Consider the following 24432-nt stretch of genomic DNA (forward strand, 5'->3'; position numbering starts at 1 on the left):
CAAATGTAATTAAATTTAATACCAATTTAATGTCAACAATGAAGTTCAATCGGATGTTTGACATTGTGTTTTGGTGTTTTGTAGCATTTACCAAAGCTTCGAATCGAGATACAATTATCGAACGATTCTTACTCTCTAACGAGTTCTTATCAATTGATGTTTTGAATATGTGAACGCTTTCATCGTGAACGTGTTGTTCATCTTCGATTATTTGAAAATTTTATTTTTATCTTCCTTTTCAAATGTTGGTCCAAAAATTATATACCTCACCAGTTTTCGTAATGCTCACTCAATCTATGGAGCATAGGATAATCAACAAAAGCAGATTGAAAAACGCTTGGTTTGGTGTCATCGCACAGAATAGTCGAAAACCTGTACATTATATACAGCTACGTAGTTCAACGTCACCTTTGCGTACAACCCGATTGGGCTGCACCTTTGAGTTTTTATTTTTTTTTTATTTTTACATTATTTGTATTGTCCATAAGAAATTCTTGGGAAATTCCATTGGCCGAAAGCGACAGACGGTCGAGCTGGTAATTTGTCAAAGACCCTAACAAGTCGTCTGGTCGAATCGATTGTTCAGCCGAAGAAGTCATTCGGCCAAAAATGCCGTTTGGCCGAAAATGTCATTTGGCATTCGGTCAAATGTCAATTACTGAACGGACCATGTGGTCATAACTGGTCACTCGTTTGTTCAAATGGCCTTTTCGACAAATGACAAGAAAAAAATCCGTAACCTCTACTTTTTTTAAGTTGATACTGGTCTTTAAGCCAAAATTCCATTTAGCCGAGCCGAACTGATTGTTTATCTGAAAATATTATCAATTCAACAATGGTTTAGCCGAAAATGTAGTTTTGCCGAATGCGACATACAGCCAAAAGGAAGATTCGGCCGAACTGAAAAACAACCTTTTCGTCCAAATGGCATTTTCTGCGAAAAGTGCCGTTCGACTGAATTGATCATTTGGCCAAAAAGTCGTTTAACCGATAAGATCATGTAGTAAAAAAGGCCGTTTGGTCGAATGGGTTGTTTTGCAGAAAGGACATTCGGGGCAAGTGGATCTTTCTGTCAAATGCCCATTCCTACCAAACAACATTTTCGGTCCAATGATTTTCAACAACCAAATTAACAGTTCGGCCGAATGTTCCTTTGGCTTTATGTAGCTTTTGGCCAAGCTACATATTCGGACAAACCATTTTCGACCTGATTACAGTTTCAGACGTGCGTTCATAGGATTTGATTGGATGATTTTTGGCTTAAAGGCCAGTATCGACTTAAAAAGTAGAGGTTAAAAAATTTCGATAAATGGTGATTTGACAAAAAAAGCTATTTCGCCGTTAATGTCATTCGGTCAATCAGGTGGACATTTTTGACCATATTATCCGTTCAGTAATTGGCATTTGGCCGTATGACCCGTTGGGCCAAACGACATTTCGGCCAAATAGACCATTCTGTCAAACAACCATTTCGACCAAATGGTATTTTCGGGCTGATGACATAATCGACCAAACGGCCTTTTAGGGAAAACGAATTTTTCGGCCAAATTACATTACATTCGGCCATATTTTGCTTTTAGCCAATGGAATTTCCCAAGAATTACTCTCTAGTCAATGCTGGGTCATTAGGCCGAAGGCCGTTAGGCCGAATGGTCATTAGGCAGAACGGTCATTAGGCCGAATGAGAAGTTGGGAGTGAGAAGTGGGAAGTGCGAAGTGAGGAAAAAGTAAGGCGGACGAAAAAAGAAGAACGAAGGTAGAAAAAAGAAGGAAGTAGGAAGAAAGTATAAAGAATAAATAATGAAGAAGGATATAGAAAGAGGGCGGACAGGAGAATGATGAAGAATAAAGAAGAAGAAGGAATGAAGGAGGAAGAAGGAATAATTAAGAAGATAGAATAAGGAAGAAGAAGAAGAAGAAGGAAGAAGAATGCTGGAATGTAGAAGAAGAAAGAAGAAGATAAAAAAAAGAAGGATGAAGGAAGAAGGAAAAGAAAGAAGGAAGAAGAAAAAAGTAAGAGAGAATAAGGAAGAATGAAGACGGAAGAAAGAAGAAAAAAGAAGGAAGAAGGAAGAACGAAAAAGGAAGAACCAAGAAGCAAGAAGGAAGAATGAAGAAGGAGGAATTAAAAAAGAAGGAAAGAGGAAGAAGGAAGAAAGGAGGGAAAAGGAAGAAGAAGGGAGAAAAAGCAAGAAAAAGGAAGAAGAAAGAAAGAAAGGACAATAAGAAATAAGAAAGAAGAGATAAAAAAGAAGATGGAAGCTACAAGAAAAGGAGGAAATGTTGAAATGAAGGAAGAACTGCTGATTTCTCATTTTTTGCCTCTTTTTTCTTATTCGGCCTAATGGCCATTCGGCCTAATGACCGTTCGGCCTAGTGACCATTCGGCCTAACGACCTTCGGCCAAATGGCCTGACACCCTCTAGTCGTTAGATAACTGCAACATGTTTACGTTTCAGTTAGCGAATACCGCTCGATAACTGCAACGCATTATAGACGTCAAACGGTTGTCAGTCGACGTCAGATGCAATAGAAGTGTGATCGAATTGCAGTTAAATTACTTGCAATTATCGAACGTCTACTGCACCAAGAGTTTCTCGCAGTAATCCAAAGAAATTCCTAACAAAAAGTCTGAGCAATTTTCCATTGAAAACTAAATTTGGAACATTCTTCCTCGGGAATTCTAAACAATTTGCCGTTGAATTTCCAGAGAATTTTCTCGTGAAAATTCCAGAGAATTTTCCTTGAAAATTTCTCCTCTCTATGCTATGCTATGCCAAACTATCTGTCCTAATGATTCTAGACTGAGCGAACCAACATTGCAACACCACATGTCTGCCGTACTCTTCTACAATTATGAAAAAATTTCTTTATAAATTTCAAAAAAAATACTCAACAGGAATTTTCCGTGGATATTCTGAACATTTTTCTGTAGAAATCTGGAAAAATTTCTTGTGGAAATTCTGATGAATTTCTCATGTAAATTTCGACGAATTTTTTTTTTTTTGGGAATTCCAAAGAGCTTCTGTGTGAAATTCAGAAGAATTCTCGAAACATCAATGTATAGTTCTCGTGAAAAATCCGAATAATTTGGAAAATTTGAAGAATTTTTTCGAGAAGTTCATTAGATTTTCAAGCGAAATTCGTAGTTGAAAAAAATCGCCACGTCGATTCACGCCGCCGCCGCCGGCGGCTAAAATGGCTTTCGGCGTAAAGCCGAATTATGTTGGAGCAATTATCAAATCAAGCCATAGAAATTTCCGCCAACTCATTCGATGCTCTCAAAGAATGAATCCAAGGGAGAAGAACAGAATACGCTTTTATATTTGCTTTTTTGAATAATCCTGCCGTAGGGCAATCGATCTGAAACGATTTTGTCATCTTATTCAAGATATCCAGAACTACTTTTATCAAGCAAGCGGACAAAATATTAAGCGCCTAATCGTTCCTGATGCTATCGTTGAAGCTGAGACAACGACTTCAACGTAATAACGAAAAACAAACAGTCAGCGCTCCCTACCGCGAAAGAGCTTTCCTCAGATCTTAGATTATTTTTTGAAAAATCTAGAATTTAGCGAGTGGTAATTGCGAGTAGTAAAAATATATCTTACTTCTAGACGACCTCGAAATTAATCAACCAGTCCATCTATACGATAGGACTATTCACGACTTCCAAGCTTGCTTGGTTTTCAGGAAACCCTGATGGTCACCCGAGTTGAGAAATCTCCGAAAAAGTCTTAGGAAAGTTTGTAAACGATTTTGTCGCACAAGACAGAGAGATCGTCTGGGATATTAAATTAATCATATAAATCGCTTATATTATCGCAATACGACAACTATACATCAAAAGTTCTCCGGATCGGTGTCAGTTGATTAAACTGGAGACACTATCTTCAAGACGAATTAACCAGCAGCGGCCTGAATAAATATTGTTGGAATTAATTTGAGCGGTGCTACCACCGTTTAGATGAATCGATCTGGTTTTACGTCATATTACTGCATTATTCATGGAGGAGAACGACCGATCAAAGTAAGCCACTGCCACGACTCGAATGTACGTTCATCCACAGCACATTGCGTCCGCCGCCTACTTTGCCCGCATGATTTGCCAGGGATTTCTTTCAAACTAAAGAATAATCACATACACGTCGTTTCCTTCGTTTCCAGGAGATTCTTAACCGATGATTTGTGCTTATTGTAAACATTCGACATTGGATGCTACTTTTAGTGGATAAATTAAGCCTTCGGAGGGAATGTAAAAAGGGTTGCATGCACTACCCACTGCTTAGGACAAGAACTTTGCTTTGAATTCATCGGCACCAGCCTGGTTGATGTCGTAGCCGGGTGCGTTCTTCTTGCACCGTTCGAGCCAAGCCTGCACATTCGGGTACTTGGAGAAGTCGAATCCAGCGACTTCGTAGGTGGCAGCGGAGGCGGCCAAGCTCAGATCGGCAATGGTCAGCTCATCGCCGGCAGCGTACTGGCTGCCCGCCAGGAAGGTGTTCAAGAATTCCACACCTTCCTCCATCTTTTTCAAGTTGTCTGGGTTGGCGGGCTGCTTGGCGAAGATCTGCGGGTACCAGTAGTCTCCGAAGCGCTGGTAGAACACGCCCATGTCGAAGTACAGGCGCTGGTTGACCAGGGCACGCTTCTGGGGATCCTTCGGGTACAGTTTGTCGTCCTTTCCGTACTTTTCGACCAGGTAGCTCAGAATGGCACGCGATTCCCACAGGGCGAAACCATTGTCGACCAGTGTCGGGATGGTGTGTTGCGGGTTCAACTGTGGAATGCATACTCAAGGTGGTTAATTGACATGCTAATTGGGAAATGCTTATTTCTGATACTGTGCTGCTAATTGTCGTGACTCTGCTATATAAAAGAGAAGAAGGTGAATAGACGGTTGTGGAACGCTAATTACGATGACGTGATTTTTATTTGTTTGAAACTGGTATTAGAGACTTTGGAATAAAACAAGTTTATACTCCTCAATTGGATATTTTGATTTTATCGAATAGTGGCCGCGCAGCTTCTGCCCACTTTCGGTTGATATCTGCCGATGGAGCTATCTTCTGAATTCTCTCATACCACTCATGAACGTTTTTGTACCCCGAAAAATCATATCCAGCCACTTCGAAAGTTGCTAAGGAGGCCAATACGCTCAGATCCGCAAGGCTTAGACAATCTCCTCCGGCTATAAATTGTTGATCTTGCAGAAATGTGTTCAAAAACTCTAAAGCTTCACCAATTTTCGAATAGTTCTCTGGGTTTGCTGAGGCTCCCTCGAATATCTGTGGATAATAATAGTCTCCAAAACGTTGATACAATGTTCCCATGTCAAAGTACAGACGTTGATTGACTAAAGCTCGTTTCTGCGGATCCAATGGGTACAACTTGTCACCAATCTCAGCGTTCGCGTAACGATCCACCAAATAAATCATAATCGCACGTGATTCCCACAATGCGAAGTCGCCATCCACCAGCGTTGGAACGCAATGCTGCGGGTTAAGCTTGAGAAACAAACGAGACATTGTTCAGAACTTTCACTCCATCACGAAAACAAATAAAAATCATGCTCTTTTAGTATCTCAACAATTCATATCAATTTATTCTCAACATTGCACAAACTCAATCAACATTCAAAACAGTTATCCAAAGTATTTAGCAAACTCCTTGCAGCCGGCTTCGTTGATGGCTGCCCCGGGAGCTTCCTTCCGTAGCCGCTCGTACCAGCTGGCCACATTGGGGTACTTGGACAGATCGACCTTGGCCACCTCGAGGGACGACACCGTCGCCAGGATGCTAAGGTCGGCAATGGTCAGATCGTCACCGGCGACGTACTTCGCATCCTTGAGGAATGTGTTCAAGAACTCCAGCGCTTCGAACATTTTCTTCTCGTTCTCCGGGTTGGCGGGCTGCTTGGCAAACACCTGCGGGTAGAAGTTGTCGCCGAAGCGCTGGTACAGCGTACCCTGGTCGAAGTACAGCCGCTGGTTGACCAGGGCCCGCTTCTGGGGATCCTTCGGGTACAGCTTGTCGTCCTTGCCGTACTTTTCGGCCAGGTAGGTGATGATGGCCCGGGATTCCCACAGCGCGAAACCGTTATCGACTAGGGTTGGGATGCAGTGCTGGGGGTTGAGCTGGAGAAACCGGGGTCGAGAGCGGTAAGTATAGAGGAGGGTTAGTTTTACAGGATTTTTATAGGGCTGGGTGTGGCCACATTTGATATGAACATGAGTGTGATGTGTGATGGATATATTTTTAGACAATTAGTTTATGTGTGTGAATTGAAAATAATGATTCACTAGTTTTCTAATAAATGCATGAAAAGTAAACATTGATAATAGGCAGTGAAATTGTTGTAGACGCTAGATTTGACTAATTGTATCAGGAGAGACATAACATAATTAGATGATTCTTTGCTATTGCAAAAAGATGAAATGAAAAAGACAAAAAATAATAATATACATAATGTAGGAGATTTCGATTGGTAGAATGGTTGTTTTAACGTTGCCTTTCGCAGTCTAAATCAATAAAAATGGCTAGTTTTGCATAGCCCGACGTTTCGGTTGCATGTATTGGACCTTTTCAAGAGATTTTTTGAATTTCCAAATGGAATGTTCCAAATTTTAAAAGGAAAAGTTACTTCCAATAATTTCTGAAGGGAAATTCTGATTTCAAAAAGACAATTCAACAAATTTACAAATGGGAATTTCCCAAATTGGGAAATGGGAATTTCCCGAATTTCCAAAGAGAAATTCCCGAATTTCCAAAGGGAAATTCCCGAATTTCCAAAGGGAAATTCCCGAATTTCCAAAGGGAAATTCCCGAATTTCCAAAGGGAAATTCCCGAATTTCGAAGGAAATTCCTGAATTTCGAAGGAAATTCCTGAATTTCCGAAGGAAATTTCGAACTTCCGAAGGAAATTCCGAATTTCGAAGGAAATTCGAATTTCGAAGGAAATTCCTGAATTCGAAGGAAATTCGAATTTCCGAAGGAAATTCCTGAATTTCGAAGGAAATTCGAATTTCGAAGGAAATTCCCTGAATTTCGAAGGAAATTCCCGAATTTCGAAGGAAATTTCGAATTGAAGGAATTTGAATTTCCGAAGGAAATTCCCGAATTTCGAAGGAATTTCCCGAATTTCGAAGGAATTCGAATTTCGAAGGAAATTTCCCGAATTTCCGAAGGAAATTCCTGAATTTCCGAAGGAAATTTGAATTGAAGGGAAATTGATTTCGAAGGAAATTCCTGAATTTTCGAAGGAAATTCCTGAATTCCGAAGGAAATTCCGAATTTGAAGGAAATTCCCGAATTTCCGAAGGAAATTCTGACTTCCGAAGGAAATTCCTGAATTTCGAAGGGAAATTCCTGAATTTCCGAAGGAAATTCTGAATTTGAAGGAAATTCTGAATTTCCGAAGGAAATTCCTGAATTTGAAGGAAATTCCTGAATTTCCGAAGGAAATTCGAATTTCCGAAGGAAATTCTGACTTCCGAAGGAAATTCCTGAATTTCCGAAGGAAATTCGAATTCCGAAGGAAATTCCCTGAATTTCGAAGGAAATTGAATTTCCGAAGGAAATTCCTGAATTTCCGAAGGAAATTCCTGAATTTCGAAGGAAATTCTGAATTTCCGAAGGGAAATTCCTGAATTTCTGAAGGGAAATTCCCGAATTTCCGAAGGGAAATTCCCTCATTTCCGAAGGGAAATTCCCGAAGGAAAATTCCCGAAATTCTGAAGGGAAATTCCCGAATTTTCAAAGGGAAATTCCACGAATTTTCAAATGGAAATTCTGAATTTGAAGGAAATTCCTGAATTCCGAAGGGAAATTCGATTTCCGAAGGAAATTCCTGAATTTCCGAAGGAAATTCCTGAATTTCCGAAGGAAATTCCTGAATTCGAAGGAAATTCCTGAATTTCGAAGGAAATTTGAATTTCGAAGGAAATTCCCGACTTCGAAGGAAATTTCGATTTGAAGGAAATTTCGAATTTCCGAAGGAAATTCCCGAATTTCGAAGGAAATTCCTGAATTTCCGAAGGAAATTCCTGACTCGAAGGAAATTTCGAATTTCCGAAGGAAATTCCTGAATTTCCGAAGGAAATTCGAATTTCGAAGGAAATTTCGAATTTCCGAAGGAAATTCCCGAATTTCCGAAGGAAATTCCTGAATTTCCGAAGGAAATTCGAATTTCGAAGGAAATTCCTGAATTTCCGAAGGAAATTCCTGAATTTCAAAGGAAATTTCGAATTCCGAAGGAAATTCGAGTTTCCGAAGGGAAATTTCCCGAATTTCGAAGGAAATTCGAATTCCGAAGGAAATTTCTGAATTTGAAGGGAAATTCCCGAATTTCCGAAGGAAATTCCTGATTTCCGAAGGAAATTCGACTTCCGAAGGAAATTCCTGAATTTCCGAAGGAAATTCTGAATTTCCGAAGGAAATTCCTGACTTCCGAAGGAAATTCGAATTTCCGAAGGAAATTCCTGAAGGAAATTCTGATTTCGAAGGAAATTCCTGAATTTCCGAAGGAAATTCCTGACTTGAAGGAAATTCGAATTTCCGAAGGGAAATTCCCGAATTTTCCGAAGGAAATTCTGAATTCCGAAGGAAATTCCTGAATCGAAGGAAATTCCTGACTTCTGAAGGAAATTCCTGAATTCGAAGGAAATTCTCGACTTCCGAAGGAAATTCCAGTTCGAAGGAAATTTCCTGAATTTCCGAAGGAAATTCCAATTTCCGAAGGAAATTCTGAATTGAAGGAAATTTCCCGAATTTCCGAAGGGAAATTCCCGAATTTCCGAAGGGAAATTCCCGAATTTCCGAAGGGAAATTCCCGAATTTCCGAAGGAAATTCGATTTCGAAGGAAATTCTCGAATTTCCGAAGGAAATTTCGAATTTCCGAAGGAAATTCCTGAATTCCGAAGGAATTTCCTGATTTCGAAGGATTTCCCGAATTTCCGAAGGAAATTCCTGATTTTCCGAAGGAAATTCGAATTTCGAAGGAAATTCCCTGAATTCCGAAGGAAATTCTCGAATTTCGAAGGAAATTCGAATTTCGAAGGAAATTTGATTTCCGAAGGAAATTCCAATTTCCGAAGGAAATTCCTGATTTCCGAAGGAAATTCGAATTTCCGAAGGAAATTCCCGACTTCTGAAGGAAATTCCTGAATTTCCGAAGGAAATTCCTGATTTCCGAAGGAAATTCGAATTTCCGAAGGGAAATTCGAATTTCCGAAGGAAATTCCTGAATTTCCGAAGGAAATTCCCGAATTTGAAGGAAATTCTGAATTTCCGAAGGAAATTGATTTTGAAGGAAATTCGAATTTCCGAAGGGAAATTCCTGAATTTCCGAAGGAAATTCGACTCGAAGGAAATTCGAATTCGAAGGAAATTCTGAATTTCCGAAGGAAATTCCCAGAATCGAAGGAAATTTCCTGACTTTCCGAAGGAAATTCTGAATTCCGAAGGAAATTTCGAATTTCGAAGGAAATTCCCGAATTTCGAAGGAAATTCCTGAATTTCGAAGGAAATTCCCGAATTTCCGAAGGAAATTCGACTGAAGGAAATTTCGAATTTCGAAGGAAATTCCCTGAATTTCGAAGGAAATTCCTGAATTTCGAAGGAAATTTGAATTTCGAAGGAAATTCCTGAATTTCCGAAGGAAATTCCTGACCGAAGGAAATTCGAATTTCCGAAGGAAATTCCCGAATTTGAAGGAAATTCGAATTCGAAGGAAATTCGAATTTCGAAGGAAATTCCCGATTTCGAAGGAAATTCCTGAATTTCCGAAGGAAATTCCTGAATTTCGAAGGAAATTCCTGAATTTCGAAGGAAATTCCCGAATTTCCGAAGGAAATTCCTGAATTTCCGAAGGAAATTCGAATTTCCGAAGGAAATTCCTCGAATTTCGAAGGAAATTCCTGAATTTCCAAAGGAAATTCCCGAATTTCCAAAGGAAATTCCTGAATTTCCAAAGGAAATTCCTGAATTTCGAAGGAAATTCGAATTTCCAAAGGAAATTCCTCGAATTCCAAAGGAAATTCCTCGAATTTCCAAGGAAATTCTCGAATTTCAAAGGAAATTCAATTTCCAAAGGAAATTCCTCGAATTTCCAAGGAAATTCCTCGAATTTCAAAGGAAATTCTCGAATATCAAAGGAAATTCTGAATTTCAAAAGGGAAATTCCTCCAATTTCCAAGGGGAAATTCCTCCAATTTCCGAAAGGAAATTCTTCAAATTTTCAAAGGGAAATTCCTCGAATTTGCAAAGGGAAATTCCTCGAATTTCCAAAGGGAAATTCCCCGAATTTCCAAAGGGAATTTCCCCGAATTTCCAAAGGGAAATTCCCCGAATTTCCAAAGGGAAATTCCCCGAATTTCCAAAGGGAAATTCCCCGAATTTCCAAAGGGAAATTCCCCGAATTTCCAAAGGGAAATTCCCCGAATTTCCAAAGGGAAATTCCCCGAATTTCCAAAGGGAAATTCCCCGAATTTCCAAAGGGAAATTCCCCGAATTTCCAAAGGGAAATTCCCCGAATTTCCAAAGGGAAATTCCCCGAATTTTCGATGGGAAATTCCTCAAATTTTCGAAGTGAAGGTCCTCGTATTTCAAAAGGGAAATTCCTCGAATTTCCGAAGGGAAATTCCTCGAATTTCCGAAGGGAAATTCCTCGAATTTCCGAAGGGAAATTCCTCGAATTTCCGAAGGGAAATTCCTCGAATTTCCGAAGGGAAATTCCTCGAATTTCCGAAGGGAAATTCCTCGAATTTCAAAAGGGAAATTCCCCGAATTTCCAAAGGGAATTTCCCCGAATTTCCAAAGGAAATTCCTCGATTTTCAAAGGAAATTCCTCAATTTCAAAGGAAATTCCTCGAATTTCCAAAGGGAAATTCCTCGAATTTCAAAGGAAATTCTTCGAATTTCCAAAGGAAATTCCCAATTTCGAAATTCCTCGTATTTCCAAAGGGAAATTCCTCGAATTTCCAAAGGAAATTCTCGATTTCCAAAGGAAATTCCTCGATTTCCAAAGGAAATTCGAATTTCCAAAGGAAATTCTCGATTTCCGAAGGGAAATTCCCCGAATTTCCAAAGGGAAATTCCTCGAATTTCCAAAGGGAAATTCCTCGAATTTCCAAAGGGAAATTCCTCGAATTTCCAAAGGGAAATTCCTCGAATTTCCAAAGGGAAATTCCTCGAATTTCCAAAGGGAAATTCCTCGAATTTCCAAAGGGAAATTCCTCGAATTTCCAAAGGGAAATTCCCTCGAATCTCCGAAGGGAAATTCCCCGAATTTCCGAAGGAAATTCTCAATTTCCAAAGGAAATTCCTCAATTTCCAAAGGAAATTCCTCGAATTTCCAAAGGAAATTCCTCCAAAGGAAATTCGACTTCAAAGGAAATTCTCGAATTTCCAAAGGAAATTCGAATTTCAAGGAAATTCTCGACTTCCAAAGGGAAATTCCTTGAATTTCCGTAGAGAAATTCCTCGAATCTCTGAAAGAAAATTCCTCGAACTTTCGAAGGGAAATTCCTCGTATTTCCAAAGGGAAATTCCTCGAATTTCCAAAGGAAAGTTTCACGAATTTCCAAAAAGAAATTCCTCGAATTTCAAGGAAATTCCTCGACTTCCAAAGGAAATTCTCGACTTTCAAAGGAAATTCCTCGACTTCCAAAGGAAATTCCTCGAATTTCCAAAGGGAAATTCCCCGAATTTCCAAAGAGAAATTCCCGAATTTTCAAAGGGAAATTACCGAATTTCCAAAGGGAAGTTCTCGAATTTCCAGAAGGAAATTCCTCGAATTTCCAAAAGAAATTCCTCGAATTTCCAAAGGAAATTCCTCGATTTCCAAAGGAAATTCCTCGACTTCCAAAGGAAATTCTCGATTTCCAAAGGAAATTCTCGATTTCAAAGGAAATTCCTCAATTTCAAAGGAAATTCCTCAATTTCCAAAGGAAATTCTCGAATTTCCAAAGGAAATTCCTCAATTTCAAAGGAAATTCTCGAATTTCCAAAGGAAATTCCTCAATTTCCAAAGGAAATTCTCGAATTTCCAAAGGAAATTCCTCGAATTTCCAAAGGAAATTCTGACTTCCAAAGGAAATTCCCAATTTCAAAGGAAATTCTTCAATTTCCGAAGGAAATTCCCAATTCCGAAGGAAATTTCTGAATTTCGAAGGAAATTCTGAATTTCCGAAGGAAATTCCCGAATTTCGAAGGAAATTTCTGAATTTCGAAGGAAATTCTGAATTTCCGAAGGAATTTCCCAATTTCCGAAGGAAATTCTCGAATTTCCGAAGGAAATTTCCCGAATTTCAGGGAAATTCCCCGAATTTCGAAGGAAATTCCCAATTTCGAAGGAAATTCCCCGATTGAAGGAAATTTCCCAATTTCGAAGGAAATTCCCGAATTTCCGAAGGAAATTTCGAATTTCGAAGGAAATTCCCGAATTTTCGAAGGAAATTCCCGAATTTTCGAAGGAAATTCCCAATTTCCGAAGGAAATTCCCGAATTTCGAAGGAAATTCCCAATTTCGAAGGAAATTCTGAATTTCGAAGGAAATTCCCGAATTTTCGAAGGAAATTCCCAATTTTCGAAGGAAATTTCTGAATTTTCCGAAGGGAAATTCTGACTTCCGAAGGAAATTCCCGAATTTCGAAGGAAATTCTGAATTTAAAGGAAATTCCCGAATTTCGAAGGAAATTTCGAATTTCCGAAGGAAATTTCCCGATTTCGAAGGAAATTCCCAATTTCCGAAGGAAATTTCTGAATTTCCGTAGGAAATTTCCTGAATTTCCGAAGGAAATTCTCGAATTTCAAAGGAAATTTCCCGAATTTCCAAAGGAAAATTCGATTTCCAAAGGAAATTTCGAATTTCCAAAGGAAATTCCCAATTTCAAGGAAATTCCCGAATTTCCAAAGGAAATTTCGACTTCGAAGGAAATTTCAATTTCGAAGGAAATTTCCGAATTTGAAGGAAATTCCTGAATTTCGAAGGAAATTTCCCGAATTTCGAAGGAAATTCTGAATTTCGAAGGGAAATTCCGAATTTCCGAAGGGAAATTCCCGAATTTCCGAAGGGAAGTTCCCGAATTTCCGAAGGGAAATTCCCGAATTTCGAAGGAAATTCTGAATTTCCGAAGGGAAATTCCCGAATTTCCGAAGGGAAATTCCCGAATTTCCGAAGGGAAATTCCCGAATTTCCGAAGGGAAATTCCCGAATTTCCGAAGGGAAATTCCCGAATTTCCGAAGGGAAATTCCCGAATTTCCGAAGGGAAATTCCCGAATTTCCGAAGGGAAATTCCCGAATTTCCGAAGGGAAATTCTGAATTTCGAAGGAAATTCCGAATTTTCGAAGGAAATTTCCCGAATTTTCGAAGGAAATTCCCGAATTTCGAAGGAAATTTCGATTTTCGAAGGAAATTCCTGAATTTCGAAGGAAATTCCCAATTTCGAAGGAAATTCCCGAATTTCCGAAGGAAATTCTGAATTTCGAAGGAAATTCTGAATTTCCGAAGGGAAATTCCTCGAATTTCCGAAGGGAAGTTCTTCAAATTTCCTAAGGAAAGTTTCACGAATTTCCTTAGGGAAATTCTACGAATTTCCGAAAGGAAATTTCCGAGTTCTCGAAGGGAAATTCCCGTAATTGCTTTGTAGATTGGTGGAGTGCGTTCGGCAGACCCTTCTACATGTGGAGCGTCGCGTTCGTAGACCTATTTGTTCCGTAAACCTGTTCACCTGTTTACTTAGGAGACGTAGAAGCTTTTGATTCGCTCCAAAAACAAACTTTTTTAAAGGGCCTCCATAGTGTTGTATACCAATTGACTCTGCTCGACGAATTGAGGTTATGTCTGTATGTGTGTATGTATGTGCGCAAAAAAAACTTCCTTATTTTTTGGCACTTTTCCTTAATTGATTCGCTCGCAATTTGCCAGTTTCATTCGACGGGCAATCCTATCCCATTGTTTCGTATTGAAAATTGGCCAGATCAAACTATGGAATCAAAAGTTATGACCAAAACAAACTTTCCTAATAAAAAAAAATACTCCAGAAAAGTTTCACTCGTTTTTATGATTATCTAATGCACGAGAAAAGCATCAGCACCACTAGGTGGATCAATGAGGGTTCTTTTGTTCACAAATGCGATTTTCTTTTCAAATGTTCAAACTAACTTATCGCTCAAATAAATGAATTTTTGTTGGAAACATCTCTCCGAGCCATGGCCACACTAAACGTTTACGAAACACAAATCAAATACAACGATTTTGCATTTTATTAACCTGATTTCAATGGATTTTTACCGTCTGTGTTTCAAATAAATCATTTCCTTTCGCCTTTCACAGATCGACTGGGATCCTGGGATCCCGATCCAAATCGTGAATCCTGTAATTTATCCGAATGCTGCAAATCTAAGAATTGGGCAAGTTTTCCAATTTCGACAATGTTATGATTGAATGAATGTTTTTGTTTGAACGTTAGATCTTTTCGAAACCATTTGATTCTTCTAGAATATCAGTATCAGTGTTGGTAGAATCATGCTCAAATCTCACTTACCGAAGCCTCATGCACGAGCTGACTCGTTTGCGACTCTGCATAAAGAGCATCGCGCATGAGTTTTTCACGCAGATTCGCATCGTCTCGCTCATTCGCCGAAAAATGATTTAGCTCCAAAAAATGTCAACACTCGTTCGAAGCGTATTTTATGTTTACGTATGGATTTGTTATCCATTGATTTAGGCAAAGAAAGTTATTCCGATGAATTTAACGAAGAAGAACACGAAAAAATCACGCAATGATGCTAATCGCGAGTCGAATCATGGACGATTCTGTAAGCCATGAGTCGGGTGAGATTTGCCTCGCGCTTGATTTGAATCGTGGATGAGATTTGAGAATTTGAGTTTTTACCAATCAGTATTCTCCTATTGACCTAAAGATTTTTTTAAATTTGTAGATTCATTATTATATCAATGTTTGCTAGCTAGTTTTTATCAGTTTTTTTATATTCAATATTATAATCTAAACTTAGGAATTATTTTTTAAAAATCACATATCGTAAGTTTCTCTTCAGTGATTTCATGAAATTCGTTCTAAGAATTCGCCTCAAAAAGTTTTCCATTCTCTCGGATTCGCAATTACACAAAGAAGTAGTACCGAAATAATTGCTGGACTTGTTAAACAACAACAAATTCTTGATTGAATTCCAGGCAATATATGTGAAATATGATAATAATTGAACAAACTCTAGCATGAACTTCTGAAAAAAGCGAAAAAATATTATTATATTAGGTATATAAAGAATTGCAATTTGTAAATTTGAGCTCACTTCTTGATATTCTTAGATTTGTAACTTTCAATAAAATTTCAGTAAAATATTCTACATATATATTCAGATTTTTTTTTTCGAAATAGGTTGCAAGAAATTATTGTGGTGAATGTTGTGAAAAAATGTGAACGACAAACCTCGGAAAATGTGCCATTCTTCATTTCAAGTTACTAACAGTTTTGCGCATTCTTTCATATTCTAGTTCCTAGCAATTAACTTTAATTCTTTAATAACTTTAATTCGTACTTCATGTACTACAATTGGCCGGGGTTTTGCCAAACCGCACCAAGCGGGTTTTTGACTGACTTGTGATACTCGTACCAGGAAAACGGAAATCATTGAATATCAATGCATACGTACATTTGTTTTAGGATATTCTGGGTTATGGAGTTGAGGGATATCCGATTTGATTTGCGATCAATTAAATCTGCTAAACGAAAGCTTGGACCGAAAAATAGCTAGTTTTTTGTTGACACTAGGTGCGATTTGGCAGAAACTCGACCAATTTAAAAATAAAACCCGTCAATTGGACGTTTTTGTTCCTTTTTGCTGCACTTTCAAGGCCTTCATACTGTTTTACTAGTTAAAAAGCAATAAATTTAGAAATACATATTTCACATTTTAACCCTTCCAATTTATTCGAATTGGAGAAAATCGCAGCAAGATAGATCTCATCCTACACACCGGCTTTTGAAGATCATTTTTATTCACTGTATCTCGCCCCTCTGGTTAACATTGATTTTGCTTGTAACATGCATAAACCACAACCCAAGCTGCATTTCCTCACGAACGACCCACACAAATTCACATTTTTTGTTTGATCTCCAACACCCGGCCAACGCGAAGCGAACACTCCCACGGCTGCAATGGGCTGTGTCGTTCATAATTGGAATGCCACAGCTTTTTGCTCTCGATCTCCCCAGCAGCCCGCAATTATCCAGCGGACCACTCGCTCTCTGTCTTTCTCATTGCACTCGTCGTTTGGTTGTCGTTGCTCCACTGGAAAAGGGTGAACTTGTGTTCCCACTCGACATTTCAGACGACCAACCGCTTGAAAATGATCACAAAATAACCGAAAGCAGGAAACCGGCGACGCGGACACTTTCACATTTGGAACGCACTCGAGCGGATCACGCGATCTGTTACTCCCTTTGCTGGTCTCCACCCTATCCGTTAGAGTCATAAACTTTCGTCGCCATTAATCATTAATTCTCTACTAAAAGCCGGTCTGGTTGTGAGTCACTTCTCTACTTTTTGATCAGCTAGTTTTGAAAGTAACCTTTCCGTATTTTATGAGATTTAAAAAAAACGTCGAGGTTAATGTTGAAGATTGAATTAGAAAAATTCAAGATGGAATCTGGGAATCAAACTAATCTACTAAATAGTCACATTTTCATAAAAAATTATAGATTTAACTGACAGCTGTGAATTTATTCAAAATTTTATTTTGAAAGTCACTCATTGTTTAGTAATCAAAATGTTATTATTATCTCTATTAGAACCAGCTTTTCACAATTTCAAAAAGTCTTAGGAATCTCTCCTGTATTGTGAGCTGCGGACGTCATATTTGAATGACCTCTTGCCGGCCGGTTACAAAACTTAGACCTGAAGTACGGTCTCAAAAGAGAAACACACGCGAGGCAGACAATAACCTTTTTTAACAATCATCTCCAAAGTTGGCATCATCGAATGGGAAGAAGATGGCGTTTGCCAGCGTGGCCTCCCGTTTTTCCCCCCGCACAAGTGGATGATGAGGTCGATAGACATGCAATGATGGAACTATTCGGCACACCACTCAGAGTCACGACAAGCACAGAACATTTTCACCATGCACTTTTTTGCTCCCGAACATACCTTGAGGAATTCCGGCTTCAGATGCTCACCGGCCATCAGATTGGTGAGCTTGAGATTCAGCTCCACGCCAACGGCGGCCGCGGCCATCTGAACGGCACGGCACGGGGCAGATCCTGGCAGATAGTAGAAATCCATGGTTTCTCTCTAACGGAAAAAAGAAACACGTTTCAAGACTCGTTGTAACTAATTATACACCTCTAGTTTTTAAAAAACTAACCGAGTTTTGTAGTGAGATTGCAGAAAAATCAAACTAATTAAGCAACAAAACGACCTGTACCAGAAGGCACCACACTTTGATCTTCAACCAGCGAAGGGTACGAATCAACTGACGCTGAACGTTCGTCGTTTTTTCGAGATATACCGCTGGGGCCGGGGCAGTAAAAAAACGCTTCCACGCGCCCGGTCGAGACGGTAGGAATGAGACAGACACAGCAAATCAATAGCCCCCTCAAACACAATGCCCCCAAGCCGGCGCCCCCCAATGCACTGTGCCCCACCCGGACCGGACCTACGACGGCGACGACGACGACGGACGCTGCAATTTCGATGCTGGGCGGTTGGGCCGTTGTCGTCGCATGACTCGCAATATCGGCCTTACTTGACACGATCAGTGGAGCGGAGTGGTGGCGGGCGGGAGTGCAACCGGCCGGTAACATTAAATTTGTTTGAACCGGCTTCTGCTACAACGACGTCGGCGTCAACGCCAACAACGACAAACACATTGCTGGACGTGTGGAAGAGCTCTGTAGTAGGCTGGTGAGTCAATAATGTTGTCTGTTTCGAGCAGTCTCTACGCAACGCAAATATGACTGGGTTGTAGTCATGGTTTGGAGCAAGCTCGGTAGCTTTGATTCGTGACAATATTTTTGGCATTCACATCGAAACCGTCTGGAACAGTTGTGTCATGGAATGAATTAAATAATAGGCATGTGTTTGTAGTATTAGAAATTCAAGGTGCATATATCATAATCAAACATACAATTTATTTAATTTTAAATCACAAGAAACTGTTATACAAATTGGCACCCTAGAATACATCCAAGAAACGCAGTGCACTGAATGATGTCAGCGACACAATGAATTCAGTAGTTTTAGTTAATCGGAGCATTTTCACACGCACGTTAATCATGATTAATCCTGATGTTAGTCAACGATGACAGTGCGTATTTTCTACTATCCAAATTTGTCACTGACAAATAATTCCTAAAAGCCTGCATTGTGAAATAAGGTTTATAAGAAATCACAGTAAAATCATGTGTTGTGCAATATGTCTATGCCAGATTATAAAAGACTCAAGACTTTTTTTTATATTTTTTTTGTGATATTAAATAAAATAATAAAAATAATAAAATAATCTTAATCTATATACATAAAAATGAATTTCTTTCTGTCTGAACCTTATAGACTCCGAAACTACTTAACCGATCGGCGTGAACATTTGTATGCAGATGTTTTTTGGGGCCGGGGAAGGTTCTTAAGATGGTTCGAGACTTCTCCCTCCTTTGGAAAGGGGGGGCTCCCATACAAATGAAACAGAAATTTCTATATAACTCGAGAACTAAGCAGAGAATAAACCAATTTTAGGCGAAACGAAGTTCGTCGGGTCTGCTAGCCTATATAATGAAAATGAGTTGAGACTTCCTTCCTGACGATTTGACTCGCGAACGGGTTGACCGATTTGCAATATTTTTTCCCTAATCGATTCGTTTTGGGAACCGCAAGGTTTGTATAAACAAAAAGTTGGTTAAAATAAAAGGGAAATGTAAAAAAACATTAGAACACAATTTTGAGTCGGCTGTTGAGGAAAACCGTTCACCGTAACTTGGGAAGGGAAGGAAGTGTTGATGTAGTACTTACTTAACGAGAGGCCCTCGACTCAGCGACACCCTCAGAAGTACCACGGAGTTGGATATTGGAGAAGGTATTGGGTGGGTCAGGATTTGCCTGTAGCTGACAATATGACCATGGTAGATCTTACACCGTAACACACCACGCAAAGGTGTCTACCCAGCGTTACGGGGAATCCAAGGTGGAGTATCAATAATAAATTATTGAACAGGCCAGTAATTTGAATATTAAACTTTTGTTCGATGTTATTTGATGCTTCGAATGTTGGTGGGAGAGGAGTGTGGGAGTTGTGGGGCCATATTGACTGCCATCGTGGTACTGTTCCAACTATGTCCTTAAGTAATTACTTCCTACTGCCAAATATGTTTACATGCTCATTTATTATGTATTTGTTGTTGTTTGTGTTACGTCACATGGATTCAGTCGGTACCTGCGGTTGGTCGGGTATTGCTGGTTGAATTAAATTGATTTTGCATGTCCGTTGATTGGTTCTGCTGTTCGTGACGAGGCTGGCGACGCTCTAGCTCCGGTATCGTACTGCGAACGGTGGTGACAAGTGGGGTGCTGAATAATGACCGGAAATGTCGGTCGATTCACGAGATTTCTGAACAATGTTTCGGTCAATGGTCGAACGGGTCTCTCCATTTATGTTGGGCCACGTGCACAGCGATCTCGTGCCGAAATATCCGTTTCCGCTTGTCCTGCCGCTCAGGGGACGAGAAGATGTCGAACAAGTAGTGTTGCGATGGTCGTTATGATGTCCAAGACTGGGAGTCCTTTGACAATAACATCCGATGAGCAGTTGAGTATAAGTACCCCGCTGACGTTTCCCGACCTCTTCAAGATCGTCCTCCAAGCCACTGGTTCAAATATCCCACATACCAGTAGGAAACTCAGACATAAACTGCCTTCGTTGGCTGTCGGACGAAACGCATCGTGTTGTAAAGACCAGAAGGAAGGCCCTCGAAACTCTCGCGAGGCTTCTCCCTGGCCATCTGGGAAAGGTAGATGCATTGAAAAATCATAATCAGAAAACCCAAGCAATGAGAGGACTTCCTTGACTTCGTCAATCCGGCACAACCCGCATTCTATAGCCCTATACATCTCAAATTGCCTGACCGTACCATTTCCGATCCATCGGAGGTTTCCACCGTCCTCGAGGAAAATTTTATTTCACTTTTGTCGCTAAAAGCTAGTCACTAGATCTTTACCGTTACCGATAATCCTGTGCCTTTAAAAAGGTTCAAAATTATTTGATTTCTTTACGCACACTGAGATAGATTCTTTGTTTGTTTTATTTCTTATGGTTGTTATCAAAATTGTGACGACCCAAGGACTCTGGAATTCGTTGACCTGCTCCAGAATGATGCGGAGAGTGATAATATGGTCCACACAGAATCTTCCAGCATGTAATCAGTCTGCTGCCGCCGGAAAGTGGCAACGATCTTCTTTCAAATCCAGGGTAAGATAACTTGGCATTGAATTTTAAGAATGTCACACAGCAACCTAATGCCTCGCCAGTTATCGCATACAGTCAGGTCGCTCTTTTTGCCTTTCTCATATACTAAGTATACGTAAAAGCTATATGTTCGCTCCAAAAACAAACTTTTTATAGAAGGCTCGGAGACCCATAATGTTATATACCAATCGACTCAGCTTGACGAATTGAGGTGATGTGTGTGTGTGTGCGCACCAAAAGAGCAAAAAGTTTAGCTCACTTTTTTGTACTTACCCTCAATCGAATCCTCGCAACAGGTTGCATTCGACGCAGTATCCTGCCTCATTATATCCTATTGCAAGTTGGCCGGATCGGACTATGGGCTTGGAAGATATGGCCAAAATACTTTAGCTCGCAACAGATTGCATTCGGCGCAGAGTTATTTCCTATTGAAAATTGTCCGGATCGGACTACGGGCTCAGAAGTTATGATCAAAATACTATTTGTTTCTGGTTGCTGCGACTCTCTCTTCTTCATTGACGAAAGAGTCCGTCCATGCTCGCTTGTCCCGTGGCTTAAGCCAAACTTCCTAGTGCTAAGTGAGTGAGAACAACTCAACTTATAATAAACTTATATATATATATTTCTCCGGAACCGGATACCAGCGTACCGGAACCTGTGCTAGAGTGGCCACATGGGTTCAAAACCGTTGAATTATAGCTACATTGGTCATATCTCGTCGCGGTAGTGTCATTTGGTGTGTCGCATGATAGGGTCTTCTTGAATTTGGATTTGTTCCTCCGGATACCGGAGTATCGGAACCTGTGCTGGAGTGGCCACTTGGGCTCAAAACGGTTGAATTATAACTCCATTGGTCACATCTCGTCGCGGCAGGGTAATTTGATGTGTCGCATGATAGGTTTTAGGCAAATTAGTAATTGGTCCTCCGGAACCGGATACCGGCGTACCGGAACCTGTGCTAGAGTGGCCACATGGGCTCAAAACGGTTGAATTATAGCTTCATTGGTCATATCTCGTCGCGGCAGTGTCATTTGATGTGTCGCATGATATGTTTCACGCAAATTTGTAATTGGTCCTCCGGAACCGGATACCGGAGATTCCGGTTCCGATATGTCAGATATTGTAAGCGATATGAGTCCGTTGATGTCCAGATATCGATTCCAGCCAATCATCTGTTAGTACTTTTATCATTTCGAGCCATTTTCAGTGGAATATTGTTATTGAAAATTAATATAGGATTATTTATCTATAAAAATATGTGAGGTGTCCCTTATATTTCCGACCATTTCTCCGGACTGGAATCTTAGAACCAGAAGGCATTTGTATAACTGTTTAAATTATGAAAATCGGTCCACTGTGTCAAAAGTTATGACCAAATGTATAAGCAAAGTGTCCTCCCAGTCTTTTAAGGGTTAATTTGGAAAACAGCCAGGCTATCAAGCGCACCGAAAGACTTACGTGAGGTCTACATTATGCCCGGAAAGGATTGCCAAATGGGTGGCCTCGTGCCACCGGAAAATGACCAGCCGAATACGTTAGGTGAGAGGTTCTAAAACTTTTGGATATGCGACCCACCTAGCTGAATCCCATATTGCTTGCGACCCACCAGGTATTAAATGCATTGATTTTGTGAAATTAGATAAAAATGAGTTCGCATAGGATTGGACAAATCATAAAATTGCACAAATTGCTTTTTATCCCATCATTGTATTTGTCAAAATTTCGTCATTTTTTGACGTAGAACTACGTCTGTCTTTTCTATTGCAAAATTGAAAAAAGATTGCAAAAAATAGAAAAACGTCACGAAAATATGATAGACTTTGGTCGTTAATATCTCAGCCGTTTCTCGCTAGATCTTCAATTTTCTTGGGCCATTCGATCAAGTAAGAGTCAACGCTCCATACCCGATGTACACTGAAGTCATTTTTTACGCGGTTATTTTTACAGGCATCGCATTTTATGCAATTTTTTTCACTTGAATTTCGGGATTTCCACGGTTTATTCAGACATATTTTGGGATTTACGCGTTTTTTTCATATCATCCGCGTGAATACCAACTCCATTGTGTTACAATATTTATGTATGATAATATTTACTATTGAAAACTTGCTAAAAGTTTAGCACTCGGTTTCGGTAAATCAGTTAATCTCGTAAGTGCATCGTAAGCTTCTTCTTCCATAGCACTACATTCCAACTAGAACTTGGGCTGCTTTTCAACTTAGTAATCTTTAATCATTTCTTTAGTTATTGCTGTTCCAGAGAAAACTTTCCCCTTTCCGGTTCAATTTTCAAACTATAGCAGCTGACACTTCATACTTTTTCTCTGCTGTTTGGCATGGCATTCTTCGATGAGAACGACAAATAATAAATTTTTGTTTCAGTGTATTGAAGATTTTCAGGTTGCGGTAGAACTTTGACAGTTGCGGAAGAACATAGAGGAATCCGCAAAATGGAGAATTTTAAAAAGATCCGCAATATTAATTGAAAGCTTTCTATGACCGTCTTTGCATTAGTATGTATCTTTGCAAAGTCAATGGATACACTATGCCCTGTGTGTCGAGAATGTTTCCCACCCGAAAACACCCTAGATCGGATCAAGAATCGATCTCGCCATCTCCGGATTCTGCGCCTTTGTTCGCAAGGATAACTGGAGACCAAATCGAATTTTGTTTTTGATGCCAAATTATTTAAAAATGCATGAAACGTCGAGATCTGATGTTACCTCAAATTTTTTATTTTTTTTTTGAAAAAAATCGGTTTTTTCTCTTAGAACCTTTCTGGGGAAATTTTTTTCATCGAATTTTAACACCGGACGACACGAAAACGTTTTCGTAGCCAAAAAATATCCCCCTATGCAAAATTTTGGGACAATCGGACATGATTTAGGGGTAGGTAAAATTCAACAAAGTTTTGAAATTTTAACCCATGCAAATGCAAGTGTAAACCGGAGAACAAGTTGGAGTCCTTTGACATAAAAAAAACAAAAAAAACTTTTTTTTTCTTTTAAAGTAACATTAGATCTCGACGTTTCATGCATTTTTAAGTCATTTGGCATCAAAAACGAAAATTCGATTTTCGACTTTTCCTTTGGTAAAAATTTCAAAACTTTGATGAATTTTAGGCACCCCTAAATCATGTCTGATTAAGCTCAAATTTTGCATGGGGTCATATTTTGGGGTAATGAAACTTGTTAGCAATGTTGTTTTTTTTTAATTTCAACGACACATTTTTCCCATACATTCCATTGGCACCCTACTGTAGAGGGGCTCGGAATCTTCTTCGCTGTTGCAGTGGATGCGTTCTGGGAAACTTTTTTCAGCTCGTTTTAGCTGATTCCTAGGTGTCTGCTGGAGTAAACGCAAAGTCCGACGCAACTCACGTGAAGGAATAATAATTATTATCAATAAGCTTTCAAGCTGCATTGTCGTGTCTACTCTGACTTCCTCCATAGGATGACCACCAAACGCCGTTGACAGTCCAGCTTTTACGATGGGCTTTACTGTAATAAGCTACCGGGGTCTTAAACTAACTTTGTGGGGGTGTTTAGTCTCTGCTCCAGTTTGCATCGGTAATGGTTGTAGCGGTATACTATCAGCCAGGGTTGTGCTGAACCATTCTCATACGATAATTATTGGAAATATCATTTGATAACTTCTCAGGTCTCGCCTACTAGTTGTCATCAACGATAACTTTTCAAATTTTGGAATTGTTTGATAATTAACACAAAATTATCCAAGAAATTATCATTTTAATGTAAACCTAACTAATACCAAGTTATTGTCAACAATGAAGTTCAATCGGATGTTTGGCATTGTGTTTTGGTGTTATATATGAAAATAAGTTCAATCGTAGTATTTACCAATGATTCCAATCGAGATACAATTATCGAACAATTCTTACTCTTATTTATTCTTAATTCAAATGTTGGTTTGAAGATTATATACATCATCAG

General features: G+C 39.5%; 3 protein-coding genes across 3 annotated transcripts in view; all 3 read right to left on the reverse strand.

Annotated features, from left to right (window-relative positions):
• Window positions 1-4285: 4285 nt before the first annotated feature.
• Window positions 4286-4615, reverse strand: LOC134205951 (glutathione S-transferase 1-like). The gene has a single exon (XM_062681653.1). It carries the CDS (start codon window positions 4613-4615, stop codon window positions 4286-4288), a length of 330 nt encoding a protein of 109 aa, XP_062537637.1.
• Window positions 4616-4706: 91 nt separating this feature from the next.
• On the reverse strand, window positions 4707-5667 carry LOC134221691 (glutathione S-transferase 1-like). Its single transcript, XM_062700882.1, has one exon. The coding sequence runs from the start codon at window positions 5526-5528 to the stop codon at window positions 4986-4988; it is 543 nt and encodes a 180-aa protein (XP_062556866.1). The 5' UTR covers window positions 5529-5667; the 3' UTR covers window positions 4707-4985.
• LOC134205952 (uncharacterized) overlaps window positions 5576-24432 on the reverse strand; it is a 58036-nt gene continuing 39179 nt past the window's right edge. Inside the window, exons 6-7 of the mRNA XM_062681654.1 lie at window positions 17174-17317; window positions 5576-6137 (exon numbers count right to left, since the gene is read on the reverse strand). Of these exons, the coding sequence (XP_062537638.1) occupies window positions 5646-6137; window positions 17174-17317 (636 nt within the window). The 3' untranslated portion in view covers window positions 5576-5645. The remainder of the gene's footprint in view (window positions 6138-17173; window positions 17318-24432) is intronic.

Source organism: Armigeres subalbatus, chromosome 1 (assembly GCF_024139115.2).
Source record: "Armigeres subalbatus isolate Guangzhou_Male chromosome 1, GZ_Asu_2, whole genome shotgun sequence".
Lineage (NCBI taxonomy): Eukaryota > Metazoa > Arthropoda > Insecta > Diptera > Culicidae > Armigeres > Armigeres subalbatus.

What these genes read in the sequence shown, in the direction of transcription:
- LOC134205951 (XM_062681653.1), bottom strand. Translation starts at nt 4,615, where the DNA reads ATGGGCGTGTTCTACCAGCGCTTCGGAGACTACTGGTACCCGCAGATC.
- LOC134221691 (XM_062700882.1), bottom strand. Translation starts at nt 5,528, where the DNA reads ATGTCTCGTTTGTTTCTCAAGCTTAACCCGCAGCATTGCGTTCCAACG.